Here is a 26,007-nt window from a genome sequence, read left to right on the forward strand (position 1 = left end):
ATTCAATTGAGTGTTTAATATTTCAAAATCAATTTGGATGTATGAAGATGCTTATTCCCTTGAGACCCTTTAGATTCACTTGACTAATGGATTAATACAATGATATGAACACAATAAATCACTGTAAGACTAACTTGTTAAAAACAGCATTTATTTAAGAGTTCATACAGAGTGAAGTTAAAACTTAACTTTACAAAACTTATGTTTTGAATGAGGTGTTATGGGGGGACAACACATGATTTAAATACATATATATGTACATGTATAATGTGTATTGTGTGTGTGTGTATATATATATTTAAATACATGCAGTTGCTCTATAGTTCAGATTGGTGCCTCAGTGGATACATGAGACAGTAGACAGTTCCTGTTGAAAAGTCTTTTTCAGGTAAAGTATGTGATATCTGCATATTTGAAACTAAGATTAGAAAAATGTCACAAGAAATGTCCTTGGCCTTTGCCTTCTGGACTAGGAAAGTGTCACCAGAGACAAAGAACATTTCTGGATATCCATCCAGCGACATCTGTTGTGGAAAAGAGAAAAGCTTTGTGAAGCATCTCATATCTTTGGTCAATGATTTACCTTTTGTCCATATATTGATAAATCGGTCACTTCTGAATTAACACTGAATTTCACTGACCACCTGCACTGTTAAAGAGGTAAGAGAATAAGAGCTACTATGACATCAGAACAATAGCCAGTGCCTATTAGAGACGAGTGTAGTGCCCACTTTTTTCAACACTTGCCACTTGTTACTGATGTACACACACACATACCACACCTACACACCCTTCATAACATTTCCCACACAATAAAAAATTTGCGTAAGATAAAGTTCCTTTTTTCCCCAGTGCTTTTCTGCAACTTTCTTCTCAGAGCATTGTTCTCCCTCAATGTGTTAGCTAAGTCATCTGGAATTAAAGGGTATTTTTGGTAGAAATGCCATTCAGAGGTCCCTTTATATGATTCTAGTTTCATCTGGGTCCCTGCTGCCTGTGAATATCTCAGCCAGGCAGGCAGAGGCGCAGCAGTTGGAATGAGTGTCATTCGCTGAGGGAGTTCAACCAGGAAAAGGAGAAGACATGGCGAGCTGGCTCAGAATCAGCTCCATTCCCGCTCCCTGAGGCAGCAGCCTGTCTCTGGAGGGGAGGGTTCTCAAATCCAGCCTGCAACAGAAGAGAACCTGCGTCAGAGGCAAAAGAGGCCAGTCCTTTCCAAGTTGGTCCAGTCCCTCTTCTACCGAGGAGAAAAGGTAATAATAATTATATAGGACATAATTATTATTAGGGATGGAGAGCAAGCTCAGGTTATCTTGGCTGTGGCCAAGAGCCATGAAAGGATTTCACACGCAGGGATAAAAGTACGCATGCAGTGGAGGAAAGTTCTAGGGAAAGAGTATAGGCTATTCTACTTTTTTTTAAGTCGACCTGTATATCATTTACTGAGATGAAAATCACATTAAAACTAACAGGAGTTTGGATTTAGAAAAGTCTAAGATAAAATCCTAAATGACTTTGCTACATCACATGACATAATCTCTCCACTGCTAAATTAAGAATTTCTAAAAGCATGTGAAAAATATATAAGCAAATTTTGCAAAACTGTAGGTTTTGAGAAAGGATTCATTTCTCTAGGCAATAAAATCTAGTAACATAAACATTTCTAGTGAGGTATCTTTTATAGATACCAGACAAATCATAGGTTATGATTTTGAATCTAATCTCAAAAGTGAAATGTATTTATGATGCTTTGAGTTTAAAAAATAAAAGTTTAGTAGAATCAGGGACACTCATAAAGAAGTCTTGCTGAAATGCAATGTGTTGTAAAAACACAAACTCCTTACGTGGAAGGTATGACACACACAGTTCTTCCTAGGAGAAACACCGAACATAGACTAACATATTCTGATGACGTCACTGGTAAAGTTATCCTGTGAGATTAGAAGGCTGCTGATACCAAAGCAATGAAGTAGGCACATGCATTCAACCCAGACGCCCAGGGTGATTTTTTGAAGCTGCTATATGATTGGATAACAACCGGCACAGGCAAAGCAGGACTTCAGTGAGTGTGTAGTTTTGTTGCCACTCAAAACAGTTTCAAGTGAAAAATGAGCACTTGTCCTACACTTTACCCGATTTTGCCCTAATTATGTATTTGGGGGTAATGTTTCAAGTTCAGTAAAATTATCCCAAGTCCTTATGGCCTTAGGATTACCCTTCCCCCTGCCATGTTACTCCCTGATAAAAAGTTAAGAGGGGCCAAGGAATCATATTAGCCATGGAATCATATTATTTTTATTAGAATAAAACTGAAGCAGGTAGTTTTCTATAAAGGAATAGCTGAGACATCAAGTGTGACTGGGCTTCTTTTTAAAAAGGCTGTTATTAGATTCTGTTGGTAACAGGCTAGCTACCTGAATGTCCTTGAAGTTAAGGTGGAATAAACATCATCTTGACAGAGGTCCATCTAGTCAAAGCTATGGTTTTTCCAGTAGTCATATATGGATGTCAGAGTTGGACTATAAAGAACGCTGAGCACCGAAGAATTGCTGCTTTTGAACTGTGGACTGCAAGGAGATCCAACCAGTCAATCCTAAAGGAAATCAGTCCTGAATATTCACTGGAAGGACTGATACGGAAGCTGAAACTCCAATACTTTGGCCACCTGATGTGAAGAACTGACTCATTGGAGAAGACCCTGATGCTGGGAAAGATTGAGGGCAGGAGGAGGAGGGGACAACAGAGGATGAGATGGTTGGATGGCATCGCTGATGCGATGGACATGAGTTTGAGTAAACTCCAGGAGTTGGTGATGGACAGGGAGGCCCGGTGTGCTGCAGTCCATGGGGTCGAAAAGAGTCAGACACAACTGAGCCACTGAACTGACAGAGCCTGTTTATGCACACCAAACTCTTCTCATCCCCATCAGAGTCACCTTACTCTCATGAATCCTAACAAAAAACCCAAGTGATCTGAGCACATCATTGATATGTAAAGAAAGCACTTTTCCTAGCCATTTTGTATGCGCAAACAGTGAATTCTACATAGATGAACAGACCATCAGGCTTCACTGTGTAGCCTCTTTTTTTGAAGACAACTTCTAATCTAGAGGAAACTTCTGTGACAGTTTTCCTGAAATATCTAAAGGGTGAAACTAGTTGCGTAAGGTATAGTCTGTGTGGGATAGAATCTTTGTGACACTGCTGGAGGTGTGCAAGCTATTTCAATGGCTTTTGGAATTTGTATTTCTGTGCTTTTTTATATTCAAGATTAAAATCTGTGTGTTAGTCGTGTCCAACTCTGCAATCCCATGGACTTTAGTCCACCAGGCTCCTCTGTCCATGGAATTTCCCAGGCAAGAATACTGGAGTGGGTTGCCATGTCCTTCTCCCGGGGATCTTCCTGACCCATGGATTGAACCAGGCAGGTTCACACCTGATCTGAACTCAGGCCTCCTGCATTGCAGGCAGATTCTTTATCATTTGAGCTACCTGGGAAGCCCAATGGAAAACCTATCTTCCATTTAAAATGTTTTGGCAGTTAATAGCCTACAGCCTTCAAAACTTAGTATCAAATAGTTTGGGTTTTCTGCTTTAACACCCTCACATTTCAGTCAGGTATTAGATTTTTCCTTCTAACAATATGGACAAATGCTATCTTTCAGAGAAGAAAGGCTGGTGCCAGAGTGGGGGCCAAGAGCAGAGATTATTCTGAGTATCTGTAGGTGACTACACTGTCTCCTTGGTCTTATTTATGTGAACTTGAGGATCTCTAACCATCTCAGCAAGGAAGTTTTATGCAAAGAGGCTGAGTCTGGTTTCGAATCCCAGAATAACAATTCATTAGCAGTATGACTCAGGCAAGACACTTAACCTCTCTGAGCCTTTTTTCTTCTCTTCTGTAAAACAGAGATGACACCCTATAACCTGCCTGCAAATGCAGGAGACATAAGAGACATGGGTTCAATCCCTGGGTCAGGAAATCTCCTAGAGGAGGGCATGGCAACCCACTCCAGTATTCTTGCTTGGAGAATCCCCATGGACAGAGGAGCCTGGCAGGCCACGGTCCATACATCACAAAGAGTTGGACATGACTGAAGTGACTTAGCACTCATGCACCCTATCCCACAAGGCTGTCATAAGGACTGAATAAATAATGTACCTAAAGCACTTGCCGGAGAAGGCAATGGCACCCCACTCCAGTACTCTTGCCTGGAAAATCCCATGGACGGAGGAGCCTGGTAGGCTGCAGTCCATGGGGTCGCTAAGAGTTGGACTCGCTAAGAGCGACTTCACTTTCACTTTTCACTTTCATGCATTGGAGAAGGAAATGGCAACCCACTCCAGTGTTCTTGCCTGGAGAATCCCAGGGACGGGCGAGCCTGGTGGGCTGCCGTCTACAAGGTCACACAGAGTCGGACACGACTGAAGTGACTTAGCAGCAGCACTTGTATGTGACTTACTTATATTAAGTGCTTCATAAATGTCCATTTCCTTCCTTCCTTCCTTTCTTCTTTTTCATATTAGTGAAGAGGCTCCTCTGCCAGGCAGAATCACCTGGGGACTATTTGTGAGGAATGATATACAACAGCCAGGACCCTCAGTAAAGAAAGACAGTTGTATTGGGGATGTTCATCTTTTCAGAACTGGACATCATGTATGTTTCAATTCTTTTAGCATGTTGTAATCATGACTATCCATCACCCAGTCCAGTGTATCTCCATGTGGCCCGACTTTAAATATGCCTCTCTCATAAAGGAAGAATGAGTTAAAATTTTAGAAATCTTTCTATAAGCACAGTCTATTCAATCAGAGGTTCTTCCCGGGTGACGCCAGTGGTAAAAGAACCTGTGTGCCAATGCAGGAGATGGAAGAGACACAGGTTTGATCCCTGTGTTGGGAAGATCTCCTGGAGGAGGGCACCGCAACCCACTCCAATATTCTTGCCTGGAAAATCCCATGGACAGAAGGGCCTGGCAGGCTACAGTCCATGGAGTCACAGAGAGTTGGACATGACTGAGCACACATGCACGCATTCAATCATAAGCAGACATTTTCCCTACAGCCTTCCCCAAGAGAACTTTATATATGCATTCCTTTCAATAGTTTTCCAAATGCTGGCTCTCCTTCATCACAGGAAGTGCTATTTCTTAGGAATACTGATGTCCCATGAATCTGAACAAAGGACAGAGAATGATAAGCACTGATCTTCTCTACCTGCTTTTGAGTTTGTCCGAGTTGGAGTTTGGTCCAAGGGGCATGACCAAGGGAAGAAAGGATTGTTCATCCCGTATTATTTCTAAATTTCACACATTTTCCTCAGGTAACAAATGAACAAACCTACAACCATCATTTAACACTGCTCTGTCAGCACAGGGCTTCAGATAAGTTAAGAAGTGTGAGTTTTAGTAATAAAACCAGGAGATAGAATAGGGAGGCAGACTTTGCCATCTCAACTGTGAGACCAGTTCAGTCAAGATCCATAGAAGACCAGCAGAAGGGGGTGACACACCTTTGCTCAAAGGAAAGACTATTTTTGTCAGATGAACTTGACCAGAAATTCTGGGTATTCATGAAGCAGACTCAGTCAGAAACATAAAACCTTTTATTTGCCTTTGATTTCGTTGCTGCTGCTACCAAATGTCCTTTAAAAGGGAATGAATGCAATGTCAGATTATGGTACTAGAGTGTCTTTTCCCTGCACAGAAGGGGAGGGTCATGAGAGGCGCTTTTACTCAGGGCTGAGTGATGTGTGGGCAGCATCCTTCTCATGTTATCATCTAGCGCCATTTCTTGCTGATGGAGATTGAGGAGCATGCATTCTGCCAGAGGCTTGTGGCCAGTCTGTTCCCGAGTGCAGAAGAGTTCCAGGCTATGGCCAGTGTTGGCTTGGCCTGAACTGTGCATGGTACTTTGACAAAGACTTTAATTAGTTGCAGACATCAAGAGTCAGGGGCAAGAACATGGAGAAAAAGAATCTCTCGTCACTGTTGGTGGGAGTGTAAAATGGTGTAACAGAGCATCGCAGTTCCTCAAAATTTGAACATGGAATTGCTATACAATCCAGCAATTCCATGTTTGGGTATATACCCCAAAGATCTGAAGGCAAGAACTCACACAGATATTTGTACACTTATGTTTACAGTGGCACTATCAGAACATCTAAGAGGAAGCAACTTGAGTGTCCATCAATGGGTAAATAAACAAAATGTGGCATATACACAGAATGGGATAGTGTTGTTGTTGTTCAGTCTCTCAGTCGTGTCTGACTCTTTGCAACCCCACAGACTGCAGCATGCCAGGCTTCCCTGTCCTTCATCATCTTCCGGAGCTTGCTCAAACTCATGTCCATTGAGTCAGTGATGCTATCCAACCATCTCATCCTCTGTCACCTCCTTCTCCTCCTGCCCTCAATCTTTCCCAGAATCAGGGTCTTTTCCAACGAGTTGGTTCTTTGCATCAGGTGACCAAAGTATTGGCGCTTCAGCATCAGGCCTTCCAATGAATATTCAGGGTTGATTTCCTTTAGGATTGACTGTTTTGATCTCCTTGCAGTCCAAGGGACTCTCAAGAGTCTTCTCCAACACTACTCAATCTTAAAGGAAATTCTGACACCTGCTGCAACAGGGGTGAACCTTGAGGATGTTATGCTAAGTAAAATAAGCAAGTCACTAAAAGATACAGTACCATCCCACTATCTAGAGTCAACAAATTCATACAAACAGAAAGTAGAATGGTGCTTGCCAAGGGCTGCACCAATGGAAAGAGGTTGTTTAATGTGTAGAGTTTCAGTTGCAAGTGAAAAAGTTCTGGAGATTGGTTGCCTAATAGTGGGAGTTTACTTAGTGATACTGGGCTTCCCAGGTGGTTCAGTGGTAAAGAATCTGTCTGCCAATGCAGGAGATGCAGATTCGATGCCTGGGTTGGGAAGATCCCCAGGAGAAGCCAATGGCAATCCATCCAGTATTCTTGCCTGAGAAATCCCATGGACAGAGGAGCCTGGTGAGCTACAGTCCATGGGGTCACAGAAAAGACAGACATGACTTAGTGACTGAGCATGAGTGCCTTTACCTACAGGCAGCTTGGCCCACTTGATTGAACAAAACCAGACAGATGCTTTCCTGATATTTACGCTGGCATAAGTCAGGGTAGCCATGTTAATAAGAGGAATTACTTTTTGCTGGCCTAAAATAAAAGAGTGAGCTGTGCCAGGTCACGTAACGAGCGACCAGTGCCCTCAGGCTGCCTCTCAGCTTCCCAGGGCCTCTGTAAGGTACCAGCCTTGGCCCTTCTCCAAATGGCCAGCTTCTGTAGCACCCACGATTCTGATCCGTTACCTTGTACCTGTCCCGGGCTCCATTCCCTCAGGCATATCCAAGTGATACTAACTGATCAGATGAATTGCAACCAAGAGATTAATGGATGCTGACAGCTTCAGGTCCAGTCCTGCCATTTACCACTTTACCTAGAAATTGTCCTGCCTAACCCTGCGGGCTGGCTGCTATATGTATGTCAGTCACATGCCTGGCTAGGAAGGGGAGGGGGGCTGGCAGTGAGGAAACTGTGTCTAGACCCCACCCTTGGACCATCCCCTCCACTCAGCCACTTCGAATGGCAATCACAGATTCTACCTGACGAAAGGGTCTGGTTACCACTGCATGTTAAAAGCCAGTCTTTCTGGGCCAATCCAAAGGAAGCTTTGGCCTTCTACAGTGAAAGCCACTTGCCTTAAAACAATGAGGGTGGGAAGGGTAAGGCTTGACTGGAGGCTGCTGGGTGGGTGACCACTAGGGTCTGTCCTGCACCTGCTGGGCTGAGTCAGAGAGTCAGTGCCAGATGCTGGAAACAGGTGTAAGGGGGAATGCTGAGGGCAGGGTCAGAATGTTTATTCAGAAAGACTAAACCCAAGCACTGGCTGCTCCCTACTCAGCATTCCTGAACCTCGGGCCTCAAATAGCTTAAGCATCATGGATTCCAGGACAGCCAAGAGCCTGGGCCAGTCATCAAGGCCTGGGCAGTGCTTGGGGCCTGGTCTGTGACTCACAGCCAAGAGCCTGAGCCCCGGAAACTCAGTTGGGCAGGTCTATCCTGGGCATTTCCATCACAGGGATACAGTCTGTACTGCTCAGTGGCAGAGCAACTGAGGTATGTCAGGACTGCAGCACAGAGTTGTGAAAATACAGCACATTCTCAGTGGATGCTTGAGGAAGGGTGAAGAAGACACCCTCCCCTCCAACACAAGGAGCCGTGGAAAGAAAACATTCACTAAAGGGCATTTTCCCCCGTAGGAGAATTTACAGCTGTGAGCACTGAGGGATGGAAGGGAGGGATGGAGCTGATCTGGGGGCTTCACCGCCTGTAGCTGCCTCCCTCTTGCTCAGTTAGGGAAGATCAGAAACCAGGCCTACGAAACAAGAAGAAATTAAATTCACTCCTTTTTCTTAACCTGGAAGAAGACATCTGGTGTACTGACTTTGTAGGGCCTCTAGGAATAGAAGGAGTTGGGCTGGGGAGCAGGAAGGAGAAGTGAAAATGTCGATGTCACAGTTTTGCAGACATTATCAGCAGCCTTCTTCTCAGGCATGGACCCGCCATTATGTGTCCAGCAGAGTGTGGGTGCATGTTCTCAGCCTTTCTGAAAGGAGAGCTTTATTACAAAGGATGCTAATTAGATTATCAATTCCTCACTGATAGGACTTCTTTGCCTTGTGTGAGGGAAACAATAGGTTTTCCTCAAGAGCAGAGCCATGGGAGGTCGATGGTATTGTTATGCCCAGTTCATGGAGGAGAAAACAGGATGGTTGAGGAACTGGCTCAGAGTAACTCTAAAGTGCTGAGATCAGAACCCCAAAGGGAAAAGAGGCAGCCAGAGCTGCTGAGCATGTGAGACAGGCTGACTCCACCCCCACAAGTCAGAGACAGGGTGGGGGGTGGGGTCAGCAAATGAAGGACTGGTGTTTTCTCGCAGGGGGTGGAAGCCTAGAACTGACCTCTCTGTGCCAATGTGTCACCAGGGGTGAGTCAATGCAGAGAACCCTCGGTCACACTGTTATATCTTCAATCATATCAACCCTGATAAAGTGGGGATTCACCCACTTTCCCTAGATGTGGGTGTGACCTCCATTCTATCGCAGGCACACACTCCGTGGTGGTGGACAAGGGGTCACTGGGCACCAGGCTCCCAGCTGCTCCATAATTTGGAACAAGTCACTCATCCTCTGTGATCCTCTACTTAAAAATGAGGAAGTTTTATAATAACTAAATCACTTTGCTGTACAGCAGACATTAACACCACTGTAAATCACTTCAATAAAACTAATTTTATGAAAAAATAACAATAACAATATCAAATTTTAAAAATGAGGAAGTTAAAAAATTCCTTCTGTGCGGGGTTGTCGTGAGGTTTAAATGAGAGAATCTCTGTGAAAGACCTTGCACAGGATAGAGCAAGGTGCACCTTAGTTACAGCCTTTGCCACACAGCACTGGTTTTTCAGATGAACAGTGGTGGATTTGTTCTTTGCTTTGTGAGTTCTAGTGGGGAAAAGGCATTTCATGGAAATCACTGAGATGCATAAATAAAGGGAGAAAAATCCACAGGGTGTACAGCACTAATAAGGGCCTTAGGTTAAATCAGAATGACAAACATTAAAAAAACTGCAGAAGTAAAACTCAAGTAGCTTTGTCATGACAACTCCCGCAGAAAGCTCTCCCCGGTGCCTATGTTACTGTTTTCATGGAATTGTAGGACTGGAGGCACATGTTGCCAGGGGAAGTGAATTCATTACACTGCTGCTGCTGCTGCTAAGTCGCTTCAGTCGTGTCCGACTCTGTGCAACCCCATAGACGGCAGCCCACCAGGCTCCCCTGTCCCTGGGATTCTCCAGGCAAGAACACTGGAGTGGGTTGCCATTTCCTTCTCCAATGCATGAAAGTGAAGAGTGAAATTGAAGTCGCTCAGTCGTGTCCAACTCGTAGCGACCCCATGGACTGCAGCCCACCAGGCTCCTCCGTCCATGGGATTTTCCAGGCAAGAGTACTGGAGTGGGGTGCTATTGCCTTCTTCATTCATTACACTGCTCACACATAATTTACATTACATTTCCCTCTTTAAAACAGATACATCCATTTCAGCTTCCTATTAAAGTGACTTTTAGGAAGGAAGCTATTTGATCTTGAGAAATATAGCCTACAGTTTTATTACAGATTTTTTCTTTTCTCTTCTAGTGTTAGTGGCTCAGTCATGTCTCACTCTTTGCGACCCCATGGACTGTAGCCCACCAGACTACTGTGTTCATGAGATCCTCCAGGCAAGAATACTGGAGTCAGTAGCCATTCCCTTCTCCAGGAGATCTTCCCGACTCAAGGACTGATCCCAGGTCTCCCGAGTTGGAGACAGATTCTTTACTGTCTAAGTCACCAGGGAAGCCCCTTCTAGAAAAGCCCCCAAACTGACACTTACTAGGATATCACTTTCCCAGCAGGGGGGGAAAAAAAGAGAAAACTGCAGTTGCAGGATACAAATGAAAAAGCAATAATAAATAGTCTCATTAAAAACTTACTTCTTTAAATAAAATCCTTCCTCTCTCCAAAATTTTTTCTATGCAAAAATGCTTGCATTTCATTATCAGAACTTCTTATAATTTCCAGGACTATTAAGTCCTGGATAATATTATGCAGTAAATGTAGGCCTGAGTGCTGATCATTTTTTCCTCTATTTGTACCAAGTGAAATTCCAGCATAGTCAGGGTGCCTGGCTTAAAAGTAATTTGATTCATAAGCTTGAATCTCCTAATTTGTATAACACAAGCAGTGCTCTCAGTAGAGATTTCTGTTTGAAAATAATTTGACACCCTGAATCCCTCAATTAAATTTAGAGAACATAGTTAAATTTTCATTCATTTCAGTTTGTTTTGGAAAATTAAATAGATCATTTCAAAGAACATAGGACCTGTAGTGAAACTCATGGGAAATCATATTCTTGGTCTACTGGTTTATTTTTTTTAAACATTCTCTGATACCTTGTGAAATTAATCTCACGAAGGATAGAAGCTTTTGCCTCAGGCGTCGCTCACCACCGAGTCCCTAGTGGCAGGTGGACTTGATATTTACCCTTAAAATTGGACTGAATGATTTGGTCTCAAAGGTTATTTGCATGAAAATTATTTTATCTTTTTGCATGTGATATGTTGTGGGGACCCAGGGCTCCACATACCTGCTTTTCTTTGGAACACTGGCTACTGTTCATCCCAGTTTAAGAAAATATGGATATTTTCAAGGAGATTAAATCTTAGGTAGGGAAATTTGATAAGATCTCAGGTCTGGGGACACATGTATTGGTTTTTGAGAGTCTAGGAAATAAACCCTGGGCTTCAAGAAGAGAAGAGAATCTTGGCTAGTACCATGTATCTTTCTTTCCCCCCTTCCTTTCTTCCTTCTTTACTTTCTTTCTTTCTTCTTTCCTTCCTTCTTCTAAGAAATGTTTTTTATTTTTCCCTGGAGGAGCACCTTTATAATCTCAAAGGACAACATTTATGGAACGTGGGCTGGGAACTAAGATGGCCACGGGCTGGTTTTCCTTGGAGACACTTCCTGCACTGGACTTGCCCTCCACACACTGCTTCTGCTGTTTTAGGGTAGAGAATCCAAAGGTGTGGGTCACCCACATTGTCCCCGATGCTCTGTCTCTGAAATCATGATATATTCTATTGGAAGCATCTGGCAATCCTCAGGACAGGAGGAAGGACCATCTGCACCTTCTTGTCAGTCTTTGGGTGGGGAACCTTGTCAGCCAAGAGGATAAGCCCAGGGTTGGAAGGCCCTGGCCCAAGCTGGGGGGGCCTCTGCAGTCCTGTGGAAACTGGTGTAGACAGCACAAGGAGTGAACTGGGACAGAAGCATGTCATTAAAATGTACAGACATCTTAGCTCATAAAGCAATTTACATCTACACTAAAAATAGGGCCCCAAAGACCTTAATCATCAGATTGTAAAGTTGAGCCTAGTCACTTAAAAGCAGCAGGCGCCTCGGCTGTCAAGACCTTGCTCTGCTAGGCCTTGGTGGCTGTGGGAGGAAGGGGAGACAGGTGTGCTGGATTTAGGCTGTGAGTCTTCCCGTGGCCAGCTGTTTGGAACAGGTGAAGCTTTGTCCTCCTCCAGGCTACCCCCATCTGCCCTCTAACTTTTCTACCCTACCTTAAAGAACAGTATATGTGAACCCATTCAAGCAGGCAGACACAGAGAGTTATTTTTTTAACACTTTCCTTGGGATAAACTCTTCGAGAAAATATAACAATGCTAATTTAGGTACCTAAACAGAGTTTCAAAACACATAAGGCAAAACTGACAGAACTGCAAAGATAAATAGACAAATCCACAATTATAGTCAGATCTCTCAAAATTCCTCTTTTAGCAGTTGATAACAGAGAAGGCAATGGCACCCCACTCCAGTACTCTTGCCTGGAAAATCCCATGGACGGAGGAGCCTGGTAGGCTGCAGTCCATGGGGTCGCAAAGAGTCGGACACGACTGAGTGACTTCACTTTCACTTTTTCCTTTCATGCATTGGAGAAGGAAATGGCAACCCACTCCAGTGTTCTTGCCTGGAGAATCCCAGGGACGGGGGAGCCTGGTGGGCTGCCGTCTATGGGGTTGCACAGAGTCGGACACGACTGAAGCAACTCAGCAGCAGCAGCAATTGATAAAACAAGTACACAGGAAATCAATGAGGATATAATGAACCTGAACAACACTCACTGACCTGATGGACATTCATAGAACATTCCACCAGCAACAACAGAAAATACCCGGTTTTCAACTGCACATGGAACATTCACCAAGTTAGCTTAGTACATTTTAAAGATCTGGAAGCATATAGACAATATTCTCTCTCCACAATGAAATCAAACCAAAAATCAAACAGAAAGAAATCTGGAAAATCGTAATTACGGCTGATTCATGTCGTATGGCAGAAACAAGGCAACACTGTAAAGCAATTATCCTCCAATTAAAAAAGAAATCTGGAAAACCTCCATACAATGGAATACTACTCGGGAATATAAAGAAATGAGCTACTGATACATGTAACCAAATGGATGACTCAAGAACGATATGCCAAGTGAGAAAACCAGTCACAAAAGCCTATATATTGGATGTTTTCAGCTATATGATCTTCTAGAACTGGTGAAACTATAACGACCAGCAAAATAGCAGCTGGGATGCCAGAAGGAGATTACCCGCAAAGGTACATGAGGATAGAGATACTCTATAGCTTCACTGTGGCCTGTAGCCACATAATGCTACATACCTGTCAAAACCTACTGAACCTTACAATCAAAATAGGTAAATTTTTAAAAATCACACTATTTTTCATCTCTTCATTCATCTAATCTTCTATGACTACATTTACTGTGTACATTCTAAGTCCTTTGTTCTACTGGGCAATGAGGTCTAAGCACCAGTAGGTAGACTTCAGACCTGGATTTTATGGGGTTTATGGAATCTGAAAGGGTAATCACAGCTGTGTAAACATTCAGCCAAATTGGTGTCCAGGAGATGTGGAGATAGTCTGGGAATTAGGGATTTGTGTAATAGCTTCAAGGCAAGAAATACATTTGGGGAAATGCAGTGGGCTATGTGAATCTATTATTACAGTTGCCAGAATGATTTGTCAGGCCTAAATTCATAACCCTCCCAATGAAAACATCCTGAAACAATTTACAAGATTCTTAGTACCAGATTTTTCGCTCTCTGATGTTGTGCAAATAGATGAATCCTTTCATCAAGTAGTTGTTTCATTTTCTTCATGAGAAAACTGAGGCTCAAAGAAATTAAGTGCCCAGAGTTGCGACTGAACTGAAGTTCTTCCTCTTGATTTCACAGATCTTTCCTGAGCCCCAGGCCATAGCACAGTTTCTACCCAACTTGCTCGTCTATTTTCAGACTTGAGGAATGCGAGGTGGAAAGTGGATATTCTAATCTTGCAACTACAAATAGCTATGATATGGTAAAAGCTTTCAGGGTCCCTGACAACTACAGCTTCGTGCTCTGGTGAAATATGTGAGCTGTGGTTCTATACAGAGGCAGAAATGGCAGAGATTTTAATGTCAAAAACCCCATCTTCACAGCGGCTGGCTCTCTGAATGCATGTGTATGTGTGTGGTGGCAGCGGGGCTGGGGTCCTCTGACCTTGAGGCAGCTGCCAGGGTCCAGCTCAAGTGTCAGCCAGAGCAGCTGCCAAGTTAATCTACCAAGCAGGGAGACATTTCTCTGGACATCCCTGTTCCCATCAAGTGGTTTGGACAAATTTCTCCAACCACAGTCACTAAGCCTCACTGGGAAGGGCGAAGGGGAATGTGGAGGGGCTTTCATTGCTGCTGCTCCTGCTTCTGGGAAAATCGAATTGCCACACATTCCCGATATAAAACCCAGTTGTCCTGGTGGGTGTGGGGGTGGAACCTGTGCTAACCCTCAGGTGTAGTTAGCATATAAGCAGTGTAGGAAGAGGAGGACAATGGAGGAAGCAGAGAGGACCAGGAAATCTCCCTGGAGATGAGGCTCACAGGAGCTGCTTTTCAAGCACAGCCGCCTGATCACAGTGCACTCCCCACTTATTATTGCCCTGTCTTCTGAGGTTGACTGGGGCATGGTGCAGTTTCTTAAAAAAATATTTAAAAATTAACACAGGAAGTAGATCAGATATAACTGCCACCAAACTCTTTGTGTTGACTGAGTGTACAACAGGCAGGGTCTAAAAGGGTGGGAACTTTAAGGGTTGATTTTGCAGCTGAAGACCAGCTAATGTATAGGACCTTTGCACAGTGTGACACAGCCCTGAATTCAAACCTTGCTGAGCAGTTAGTTTTCTTGGAGAACCAAGGTGGAGAAGGCAACAGTGTGCCTCTGATCTAACAAAGAGCAGAATCCCGGGTCACCACCAATGCAGAGAGCCAGCGTCTGGTTTTTGCCATCACCAGTTTCTAACACATAATCTTCCCATGTCATTAGGTGAAGAGAGAATGTACATGCTACGGCATCAGAAATCACAGACAGCAAGAACAGGGTAGTTTTCACTGTGTGAATGGCCCCGAGGCAAGCATCAGGAAACATCTTCCTTCTTAAATGGATTATGGTTCTGCTGATGGGGCTCAAGTGAGTTTACAGATTAGCAAGTGAGCCTGAGATGCTTCTGTCATTCTAAGGCCACCTCATTTCCCAGGATGGGTTAAGAGAGGTAAGACCACCAGTGAATCAAGGAGAACCTGCGTGTCACATCCTAAATGTTCACGGAAAGACTAACCAAGTGTGAAATTCTACAAGCTAACCTTGCATTGCATGCCTGGTCACTCAGTCATATCTGACTCTTTGTGACCCCATAGACTGTAGCCTGCCAGGCTCCTCTGTCCAAGCAATTTTCCAGGCAAGAATACTGGAGCGCGTTGCCATTTCCTACTCCAGGGGAACTTCCCGACCCAGGGATCGAACCTGGGTCTCCTGCATTGCAGGCAGATTCTTTACCCTCTGAGCCACCAAGGAAGCCTCGTTTATCCCACAATATAATTAAATAAGAGCTGTAACCACCTTATATAGAGCCTGTTTAAATATACCAATTTATATACCTTTATCTAAATTCCGCCAACTTCTATACCTTTAAGTTTAGTTTCAATAAGGAAATTGCATTAGACAAATATCTAGTGAGTTGAGTTCTGAGGCAGTGAAGGTGAATCAGGCCTGCAAAACCTTCAGAGGGATGGGGAATCTGATGCTGTGGTGAGGTCTCTATTAATCTGTCCATACCTCCTTTCAGGCAGGGATCAAAGAGTGGTCCTCCATCATAAACAGGTGTCCTTCTCTAAGTGAAAGGCTCTTTCTCAAACACCAAGAACTACCCAAGGTTCTTGGCAGTAGTGAAAGTCAATTCACCATACCCTCCACCCACAACCCCACCCCCCTGCCTCACCCTCACGACCGGCATGTGAATGACAGCATCCATGACAGGGGCTCCAATGGACAGCAGACAAGAAGCATGACTTCCCCCGCAGCCTCAGAGAAGCGTTACAAGGACATATGGCAACAAAATCCCAAACCTGAACTCTCAGAATATAAACTTAACTCTTCAGACAATTATTCAGATCCACAATTATTCAGGACATTCCAATTATGCACGGACTATTCTCTCCCTCCTCATTTGCCCCACTGAGCCCATCGCTGATAACTTCCTCCCCCTGTTGTTCATCACAAATGACAGGAGGAGGAGTTATGCCCTTGAGCTGACCAAGACACTCAGAACATTCTAGAATACACAGGTTATGGCTGACTATTAGACACTGGGGTAGGTGCCACTCACACCCAGTTATAGACATAGCAGGGACCCATGGGGAGCCTACTGCCATTGCTGAGTAGACAGCTAATGAGGCAGAAAGGAGCTATGAGGGGAACTTCCAAGAGAGTCAGTGTCAACCCGGAAAAGTCAGCGAGCCAGAAATAGCTGAGCCCTTTCGGCTCTAGTCACCCTGGATCACTTCTGAGCCACAGGCACAGGGAGCTGGGTCTCAGGTCCAGCAGCGTCATTTACTCAAAAGTATGTGGGGTTTAAATCTTTAAATATGATTCATGAAGCTGATAATATTCAAAAGGTTACGAAAGGAGTAAGATGATTAGTCCCTAAACCCCTTAACAGTCATCAAGAAAAGGCTTGACTATGAGACAACATACCAAAAATAATATACTGTTGGCTTTATGACTTTTCTTTGGTTCTAATTTGTTATAGCCAGTAGATTGAACATTGGCCCTCTGGCTCCTTATTCATTCAGATCTCACTTGGCCAAAATGCCCCCTATGTGACTGCGCCTGGGCTCCCCTCTCTTAGGAGAGACACTGTGGACTCTGAGGGTGCAGAGAGAACCAGAAGTCACCTGGTCCACCTGCCCACCAAAGCAGTTACCTGCCCACCTGGGCACCTCTCTGGTGAGGCAGATGATAGGCTGCTACTGAACTGATGGAAACCTGCATAGTCCTGTATGAGGCCTTAGCTGGTCATCCATCTAAGAGCAGACTACTCATAGCATTCTGGACACCTTTGGAAAATGGCCTCCTCAAATGGCTATTCTGCCTGGAGAATCCCATGGACAGAGGAGCCTGGTGGGCTACAGTCCATGGGGTCGCAAAGAGTCGGACAGGACTGAGTGACTAACACTTTCAGTGGCTATTATGGAGGGTCCACTCCCACTGGATTACTGAATAATTGCCCAATGAGTCTCGTTCTGAGTCAGGATCCCCTTCCATGCAGGATTAGATGACGGAGTGATTCTCTTCAGGAAGGGGCTGTGAGGCCACGAGTAGTGCTTGGAAACTTGGGTCTTTTTAGATTGGCAGAGCCTCAGAATTGGGGGAGAAATTCATCTCTGGGCCTACAGAACAGAAACATTATTGAAGAGCTACATGAGATGTTAGTCAAGGGAAAAGAAAAGATTTCCTACCCATTAAAGTAAAAATCAAGCATTGAATCTGACGCCAGATGTAGTGAAGTATAAGAAAAGCCAAAAGTGCTAGGCAGATTCCTAACTCCTGTGAGAAAACAAGAAGAAAGCTTCACTGATATTATCACAAATAATATTTTCATCTTCATTCAGATGGATTTTTCATTTTCATTTCGATTGTGCTCCTATCTTGGGTTATTGTATTACTGTCTTTCTGCCTGACTCAATGTCCACTAAGTATGTAAGGAATCCCATAAACTTTCTAGAAATAAACTTTCCATCCGTCTTTTAGAAAACTTTCTACTCCACTTTTTTTACAACCTAAAATAACCCTCAAAGATTTCCTCACACAAACATATCTTTTTTGTCATTTTTCATTCGTGAAAATAAATACATGGCACGAAAGCAGTCCATCTTTGAATTTTCCAAAAATCATTTCCATTTATTACCTCATGGAAATCGAGGTTCACTTGAGCAGATAGTTAAAACAGTAAGAATTTTATGATTTTTGAAAAAATGCTGTTTGTTGTTGAAATCACCTGATAACCCAGGAGCACGGAACTCGAGCATATTTTTTCCGCCAGCCCCTGTCTGGGCAACACCCACACGTCATTTAAGAATACTCATGGGTATGGAGTAACCATGAACATTCTTCTTTGTGAAGAAATTGTAGAAGATTTCTTCTATGGAATCTTTGAGCCATGCAAACATCTAGCCCAGTGTTAGGAAGAACTTCAAACTTGTATTTTGATAAGAAAAAAAAAAAAAAGTATTAAATGACCCCTTAAAAAATTCCAAAGGAGGGAAGTCTGTGCTTTTCTGCTCCCAGCAGCACATGCGTAGGAAGCACTGGTTTAATAAAGCCAACACTATCTTTGTCCAGCCTTTACCAGCACGCTCCCAAAACCAAAACCCAAGAATCAGAGGTTATTTTCCAGAGCCGACATAGAACTTGACTCAAACGTGCCTGCTAGGTGTTGGGAACGACACAGAAGCAAGTGATTAGTCTTTGGAAGCTCAGAGAGGACGCAGAAAAGGCCCAACAAGGGCCAGTGGCCAGTGCAGAGGAGGACCAGGGATGCCAGGCAGTCACTGCAGACAAGCAGCTTTCACCTGCATGCCTAGGGGCCAGGCCCGCTTGCACTCCCGCCCCTGGGCAACCAGGTGTGAAGTCTCCACGCATGGGCAGAGTAAAGTCAAATTGGTGTCTCTTTCACTTCATGTCAGGCTTAGAAAAAAAAGCCAACTTGGGACAGATGAGTCGTTCCCCTTATCCCCCAGGCCCCAGGTTCTGTCCGCCCCTTCAGAAGCCCTTCCTCCTTGCTGTCATCCCAGCAGGACCAGGCGGCACAGGGAGCATTCAGACCCCAGAGCATTCATTGACACTAACCTGAGAAGTAGCTGCAGGTGAGCTAGCATCCTTACCACTCACTGCTGCCCTCTCCCTGGCTGCGGCTTCCGCCCCTTCAGCCTTCCGCGCATGAACATCCTTGGAACCTGAAGGCCCTACGCGCGCGAGACTTCCGCTCCCTGGGGCGGAAGGTGGGTTGGCGGTGGATTTCCGGGTCTGGCCTTTATACCAACTAGGGTAAAGCAAGGGCTCCGCAGTGTCCGTTGCTGCTGGGACTGGAGTTTCAGACTCTGTGGTCTGCTGGGAGCCAGTGGGCACCACCTCCCCCTTCACAGGATGGATAAATTCAAAAGCAAAAAAAGAGAAAAGCAGTGGATTTTAGTTCCCTTCAGGTTTGCAAAGGAATAGCTCTCTGTGTGTGGGCCCGATCTAGTGCGTGTTTCAGCTCAGCCCACCCTCCACAAGGGCTCAGGCCAAGGAATGCAGCCAGCATTCTTGTCTCAGCGTCTATTTGTGCCCCCCTCGTCTTTCCTGGGCTTGTCTCACTAGACTGTGGCCTTGGTCAGGTAGATAGCAGAAGCCTAAAACAAAGTTTGCTTATAAAGTAGCAGATAATGGAAGAAAGGGCAAACTATTGGCCAGAATTAATTTTGTATATTATACGTGGGTCCCCCAAAACCTCTTTTCTCAACCCCCAAATTGAAATCTAATTGATCAAACCCAACTGTCATTTAATTATCATACCCATTTCGATTTCAGTGCAATTGGTACACCCAGAATTTCAAGATTCCAGGAATTATAGTCTTTTAGCTTAGTTTCCTATGGAGACAGAGCATAAGATATAATTCCATCTCTTGAGTTCCCTCTTTGCAGTTTTGTTTCTATTGATAATTCCAATCCACATTGAAACCAGGACTTTTTTTTTTTTGATAAATCTTCATTGCCCACAAACTCAAGGGGTTGGGACTGTCAAAGGTGTCGTGAAGTCAATACAGACGCTTGAGAACCAAACAGTGACATCTTAGAAAACATAAAGTCAGCCACAGGACAACCACAGACAGTGTCTGGGATGAGCTAATTTCCTAAGAAATTTTTAAAAACAATTCTATCAACACATTATCTCATCAAATAACAGAGACATAGGAAATCTCAGCTTCCTTTATTTGCCCATTGACCAAAAGCTATAGTTCTGTTTCAGGGTAAGCAACAGGGACATAAACTAGCATGGTTTCTCTATTTAGTTTCATATTACCTACAGAAAATTCAAAATTCTGAAAATATAACCATTTTTATCTCTCAGCCTATACCCTGTATCTATACTAAGTCAATGCCATGCTCTCAGCTCTCTATGAATTCACATGTTAACACACACATACACAATTGCCATAGATTGCCTCAGATTTGAGGGTGGGAAAATTATGTGAAATTGAGTCTTGCCAACCGGTTATAACCACAAAGACCCTGCTGAGTGCCCTAGAAGACTTTCTCCCTGACACTGTGACGGCCCTAAAATCTCGTGTCCTCCATATACAAACGCCTGGCGTGGCGTTTCCTTTACTTGAGGTAGAATAAATGGTTTGAGCTGCTCAGCAAGGAGGCACACCTGCATGTCCTGCAAGAGGAAACTCATAACTGAGTTACCTGTGTCACCGGGGCTTCCATAGCAGGTAGCAGGGCTGGAGGGGGGTCCGGAGAGGGAACTGGGGGTGCCTCAGGGGCAGCCTGGAGCTCCAAGGTCGGTGGAGAGGGCTCCAAGCCTTTCTCTGGACTTTGATCTCCCCCTGATGACTCAGTCTGGACGTCTTCCGCCTCTTCCACTTCTACTCCCTCTTCTTCACCTTCTCCTTCTCCCTCTTCTCCCTCTTCTTCTTCGTCTTCATCCTCTGATAAGGTAATGCGTTTTCATATTGTTATAATTGCCATTGCGGCCATGAAAAACATGACTGGCCAATATTTGTAGCTCAGATTAAGGTCAGGGCTACGGAAATCCTCTCCATCAGACACTCGACAACAGCAGGGGGCTTGCACTTCCAGTTAAATGTGGACATGATGCTGTGCAAGTGGTCCCAGTCATCACCACCCTGCTTGCTCCCCTCCCCAGTACAAAGTGTGGTCCTCTCGACCACCGTGCACCATCCGCCTCACCCCCAGAGCCTGTTCCCATATCCATCATGCTCTGTCACATCTGCCAGTTCCTGGAGGGCTGGGACTGTCACTTACTTTTTTCTGTCAAATTAAATGGAAAAGCAAATCTCTTCCTTATGTCAGAAGACACACAAAACCCTGGTCCTATTTAATTTCTCACCTCCTTTGTTCAGTGAAGGATGATTTTTGCCACAGTTAATGCCATGACTCTTTGAAACCCACTGATCTGATTTTTTTTTTTTGGGGGGGTGCTGTCTTCAATGTGGTTTATTTAAAATTAATTTTTATTGGAGTATAGCTGCTTTATAATGTTGTATTAATTTCTGCTGTACAGCAAAGTGAATCAGCCATAAGTATACATCTATCCCCTCTTGTTTGGATTTCCTTCCTATTTAGGTCACCACAGAGTGCTGAGTTGAGCTCCCTGCATACAGTAGGTTCTCAGCTACCTATCTTATACATAGTATCAATACTATAACCCACTGATTTTAATATTTCCTCAGGCAATATTAATGATAGACAATATTAAGTAATTTTTAAAGAACATCCATCCTGAAGATTTACTTCTAAAGTTATGTCTGTGGACACTGATATAAATCCATGGCATTACAGTGGTCTAGCCAAGGAGCCCTATCATCTAACTGAGCTTCTCTTTTCAACTATCTCATCTGGATCAGTTTCCAAGAATGGGATTTCTGGGCCAGATGAGAAGGATGTGTTTATAACTCATTGAGTACATCTGATCACATAGCCTCAGTTTTATTTCCAGGTGTGACATACTCTATGACTCACTCTATGACTCACTCACTTTTCTTGTCCTCTAATATTTAAGTGAAAGTGCTAATGGTACAGTATCTAAATCCAAGTGTCTTCCATGTTTTATTTTTATCTCATCCTTAACCGTACAGCTGATGACACTTTACATCATTATCATAATGGCTAACACATTGTGTACGGTTGAAGTTGAGATATTAGCATCACCATCAATTATTAAATATTTGATGAACCAGAGTTAATGCTCTATAACTGAATGATAACAAGCACTGTGATGGGCAAAGCTAAATAAACAACATCCACAAACTGTTTGATTCTGTCAAGAAATAGAGCTTCATGTTGGATTATGATCCTTGTGAAGTTGTCAACATCCATTATGGAGATGATCCTGAATCCCCCTTTCCTCCCACCAAAACCTTCTTCCACGGTCACACACCTGCAGTTTTGGGCAAATGGTCACAAGAATAACAAACCTCTGTAAAAATCAATTTCACGTATTATTTTTTCTTCTCTATTGAGGTTGACTGTGAAGTGGTTCATGTTCTCATAATCATGTTCTATTTTCTCCATCTGAAATGCCTTTGATGCTTCAGAAATTCTGCAAAAAGACAAGTTCCCACTTTCTCTTACTGTGTAAAGTTTGATGGCATTGGGTAAAAATGAAAGATAAACTTTTTTTCAAAAAATGAAAATTACTTACTTTTGTAACAGAGTTTTGGCATTCTGTGGAAGCAAACAAAAGACAAGCCTACTTAAATTGTTTTCATCAAAGATGTGTTGAAATTGAATTCTTTCCTTTGCTGTCTCTTAAACATCTCATAGCTTAGTTTTTAAATGCTGTAAATAACTACCGTTTTCTATACCAGATCCCTCTTATATTTAAGCAACTCCATGGTTCCTTAAATATATGCTTATGAAATAGTTTAAACAGATGGAGAGATAAACACATATATTTTAGTTGAGAAGACAGATCTAAGTGAGATGTACAGAAAATATTGAAAATTCAATGACAGTCCTTCAGCACCCACCGTCTTGGTTTGTTTCCTCTGGGGCCAGAGATACTTACCTGCAGAAACACTGCCATTTCTGGCTCATCCATGAACTGTATCCCTGATTCAACCAACTTTGACACATTCTCCAAATGGTCAGAATACTTTTTGATGAGAGCACGGACATGTTCCAACTTCTCCTCTTGAGTTCGGGTGATGACTTGGGTCATTTCATTCTTCCTCTCCTCCAAGATGCCATACAGGTAATCAAACTTCTCACAGAGTTCCTGTTTCTGTTTTCTGCAGCATTCCTGTTGGGTTAGCTAATGTTAGTGTTCAAAGAGTGTCTGGAGAAATTACATGGGCATTTCAGGAGAAAAGAAACTTTACTTATGTAGGATACTTTTTTTCTTTCCCCTCAGGCTATCCTTTCGGTATACATACCTACTGTGTTCATGTGTTGAAAATCCCATTTTTGTTATACTTGCTGCTTAAGACTCTCCCCAGTCAATCAAATTGGCCAAGTGGATGGATGATTTTGTTTTCCTTTTGATGAGTCATACAGCTTGCAGGATCTGAGTTCCCTGAGCAGGAACTGGACCCCGGGTAGGGCAGTGAAAATGCTGAATCCTAACCACTAGACTGCCAGGAAACCCCCTGGATTATTTTTCAATCTTGTGTTTTGTAAGTGGAGAATTTCATAGACATGGTTTTAAATGTGGACAGGACTGAGTTTAAGTGTTGTAGTGGTGGTGGTTTATATAATAGTTTTATATCTTGCTTTGGAATGAGTTTAAGTATGGTAGTGGTGGTGGATTAGTTGCTCAGTCGTGTCCAACTCTTTGTGACCCCATGGAGTGTAGTCCACCAGGCTTCTCTGTCCATGGGATTCTCCAGGTAAGAAGATTGGCGTGGATTGCCATGCTCTTCTCTGGGGGATCTTCCCAGCCCAGAGATCAAATCCGTGTCTCCTGCATTATAGGCAGATTCTTTACCACTAAGCCACCTGAAAATCCCAGTCAGGTGGGATTCTCTTAGTCAAATAAGTGACTAAGTATTCTCTTAGCCAGATAAAAATTAGATAGCTTGTGTCAGCCATCTAACATTGAGTGGTTTAAATGGAACAACTACTTTATTCCTATATCATATTATTTCTGTTAATATCCTGCTCTTTAAAAAAAATTAAATAATTTTATTTATTTATTTTTGGCTGTGCTGGGTCGTCGTTGGCGAGCAGGCTTTTCTGTAGTTGTGGCAAGCAGGGGCCACTCTCTGGTTGCCGTGCATGGGTTTCTCATCGTGGTGGCTTCTCTACTTGTGGTCCCGGGCTCTAGGTGCATGGGCTCAGTAGCTGTGGCTCATGGACTTAGTTGCTCCACAGCATGGGGAATCTTCCTGGACCAGGGATCAACCCGTGTCTCCTGCATTGACAAGTGGATTCTTTACCACTGAGACACTGGGGAAGCCCTTTAGTCTGCTTTTAAAAAATGATTTGTGTTATATTGACCCTTAATAAAATTGCTGTCATTTTAACAGCAACTATCATTTGCTTGTACTTTACAGTATCCAAAACGCTACCCCATGCACAGCGTGTACTTTTTTATTATTATATGACTATATATGGTGTAAAGTACTCATAATATTGCCTAGCATACAATAGGCACTGTGTCAATGTTTGTGAAATTTAGATTCCATTTTCTTTAATTTGAGTCATTCAGTTGTAGAATTTTGAAGCTATGTGGACGATCAGAAGTGAGTGCATGTGTGCTAAGTCGCTTCAGTTGTGTCCAACCCTATGGACTGCAGGCTGCCAGGCTCCTCTGTCCATGGGGTTCTCCAGGCAAGGATACTGGAGGGAGTTGCCATGCCCTCCTCCAGGGGAATCTTCCTGACCGAGGGACCAAACCCACATCTCACGTCTACCTGCATTAGCAGGTGGGTTCTTTACCACTAGCGCCACCTGGGAAGCCCGGACTCTCAGAAGTAACCTGCTCCAAACCAATCATTTCACTCATGTGGAAACTGAAACCTAGCCGAGTTAAGTCACTTTCTCAAGTCATTTGCCATTTAGCATTGATGCCTCACATATAGCCAAGGTTTCTGAGCTCTTGGGTCTTTGCTACTCCAACCAAATAGCTGTGATTTGCTTTAATTTGAAAAAAATGTATGTGAACCACTTATGAACTAAATATATGCCTCTTCACACAGCTACCGTGCTGAAAGCTAAAGGTAGGCTTTTACAGGCAAGAAACCTCAAATTGTTTCAGAAGCACATTCATTATAATTCTTTTAACAAGATTCCCTAAGTGCTTACTGGGTATCAAGCATTGTAAGATCAAAACACTTGTCATACTTTCCCAGCGTTCAGGTGGATGGGAGGGAAATTATTGTACTTTCTACTTTCTAAGAGGAAAACCTCACTTGTTTTTTTTTTTCTTTTTCCTCTTGCTGAATGTGCCTTTATATAATTCTATGTAAAATATGTAAGAATTAGACAACTCTGTTTCTGAAATGGGAAAAACACATGCTTATTTTTTGGAATTATGAAAATGGTACTTACAAAGTTTTAGAAATTCACTTAAGATGTTCAGGTTAACCTAATGTCATATTCAAATGAGAAATAGAAACACTCCATGAAGTTGAAATTCTATTTTTCACACATACTCTGAGGTAGAAGAAACACATGAGATATTAGCATGGTCAACCCTCCATCTTTCTGGGCTATGAGACTTTCAAAGTGCCGTGAAAGTCAGTGAACACCAAACACTTCAGTTTATCAACTTGCCCCCTAAGGCAATTAGGGAACAGGTGTATATGCTATGGGGAAAAAAAAAAAAAAACACTCTCAGAGGCCACCTTGCTACTGATAGTGATTGCTCTGATGTCACATCCACTGTGCCTTTGTAAATGTGGACCTGGAACGCTTTCAGCGGAGTCTTTCTAGCAACCTAAAAATGGAATGCAGAACATGTGAACCTCTGCATTATCAAAATGCTGGCAGACAGCACACTGTCAGCTGTTACATGCGAAAGCATGACTGCAACCGTGTTTCTCTCTTCTGCTCACGAAATAAAGGTCCCCACCTCAAAGATTTCTCCTTGTTTTTGTCATAGCTTTTCATTTATTTGAGGAAAAAGACGTGTATCTTTAAGCCCAGTTCCAGGCTGAGTACCTCCCCCATTTTTCTGTGTACTAACTGAATCAAGACGTATACTTTCCGAACTTTCAAGATTACTTTTAAAAATATTTTGGACTTCCCTGGTGGCACAGATGG

At 43.4% G+C, this 26,007-nt stretch overlaps 1 protein-coding gene across 13 annotated transcripts in view; it reads right to left on the minus strand.

Moving 5' to 3' along the window:
• Positions 1-134: 134 nt before the first annotated feature.
• Positions 135-26,007, minus strand: part of TRIM55 (tripartite motif containing 55) — a 60,406-nt gene continuing 34,533 nt past the window's right edge. For 4 of the 13 annotated variants that reach the window (XM_086336772.1, XM_086336762.1, XM_086336761.1 and 1 more), the window contains 6 exons: positions 22,811-23,044; positions 22,445-22,467; positions 22,218-22,363; positions 20,467-20,708; positions 18,865-19,152; positions 135-1,167 (listed from right to left, as the gene is read on the minus strand). In XM_086336772.1, coding sequence (XP_086192898.1) covers positions 1,045-1,167; positions 18,865-19,152; positions 20,467-20,708; positions 22,218-22,363; positions 22,445-22,467; positions 22,811-23,044 — 1,056 coding nt within the window. In that variant the 3' untranslated portion in view covers positions 135-1,044. Of the gene's footprint in view, positions 1,168-5,589; positions 17,406-17,474; positions 17,563-18,864; positions 19,153-20,466; positions 20,709-22,217; positions 22,364-22,444; positions 22,468-22,810; positions 23,045-26,007 lie in introns of those variants that run through there. The other 9 variants (XM_086336765.1, XM_086336764.1, XM_086336773.1 and 6 more) reach the window with 6 other exon arrangements.

The sequence above is a fragment of the Bos grunniens genome, chromosome 14 (assembly GCF_055505025.1).
Source record: "Bos grunniens cultivar Pamir isolate PY7600 chromosome 14, Bosgru_T2T1.0, whole genome shotgun sequence".
NCBI classification, from domain to species: domain Eukaryota; kingdom Metazoa; phylum Chordata; class Mammalia; order Artiodactyla; family Bovidae; genus Bos; species Bos grunniens.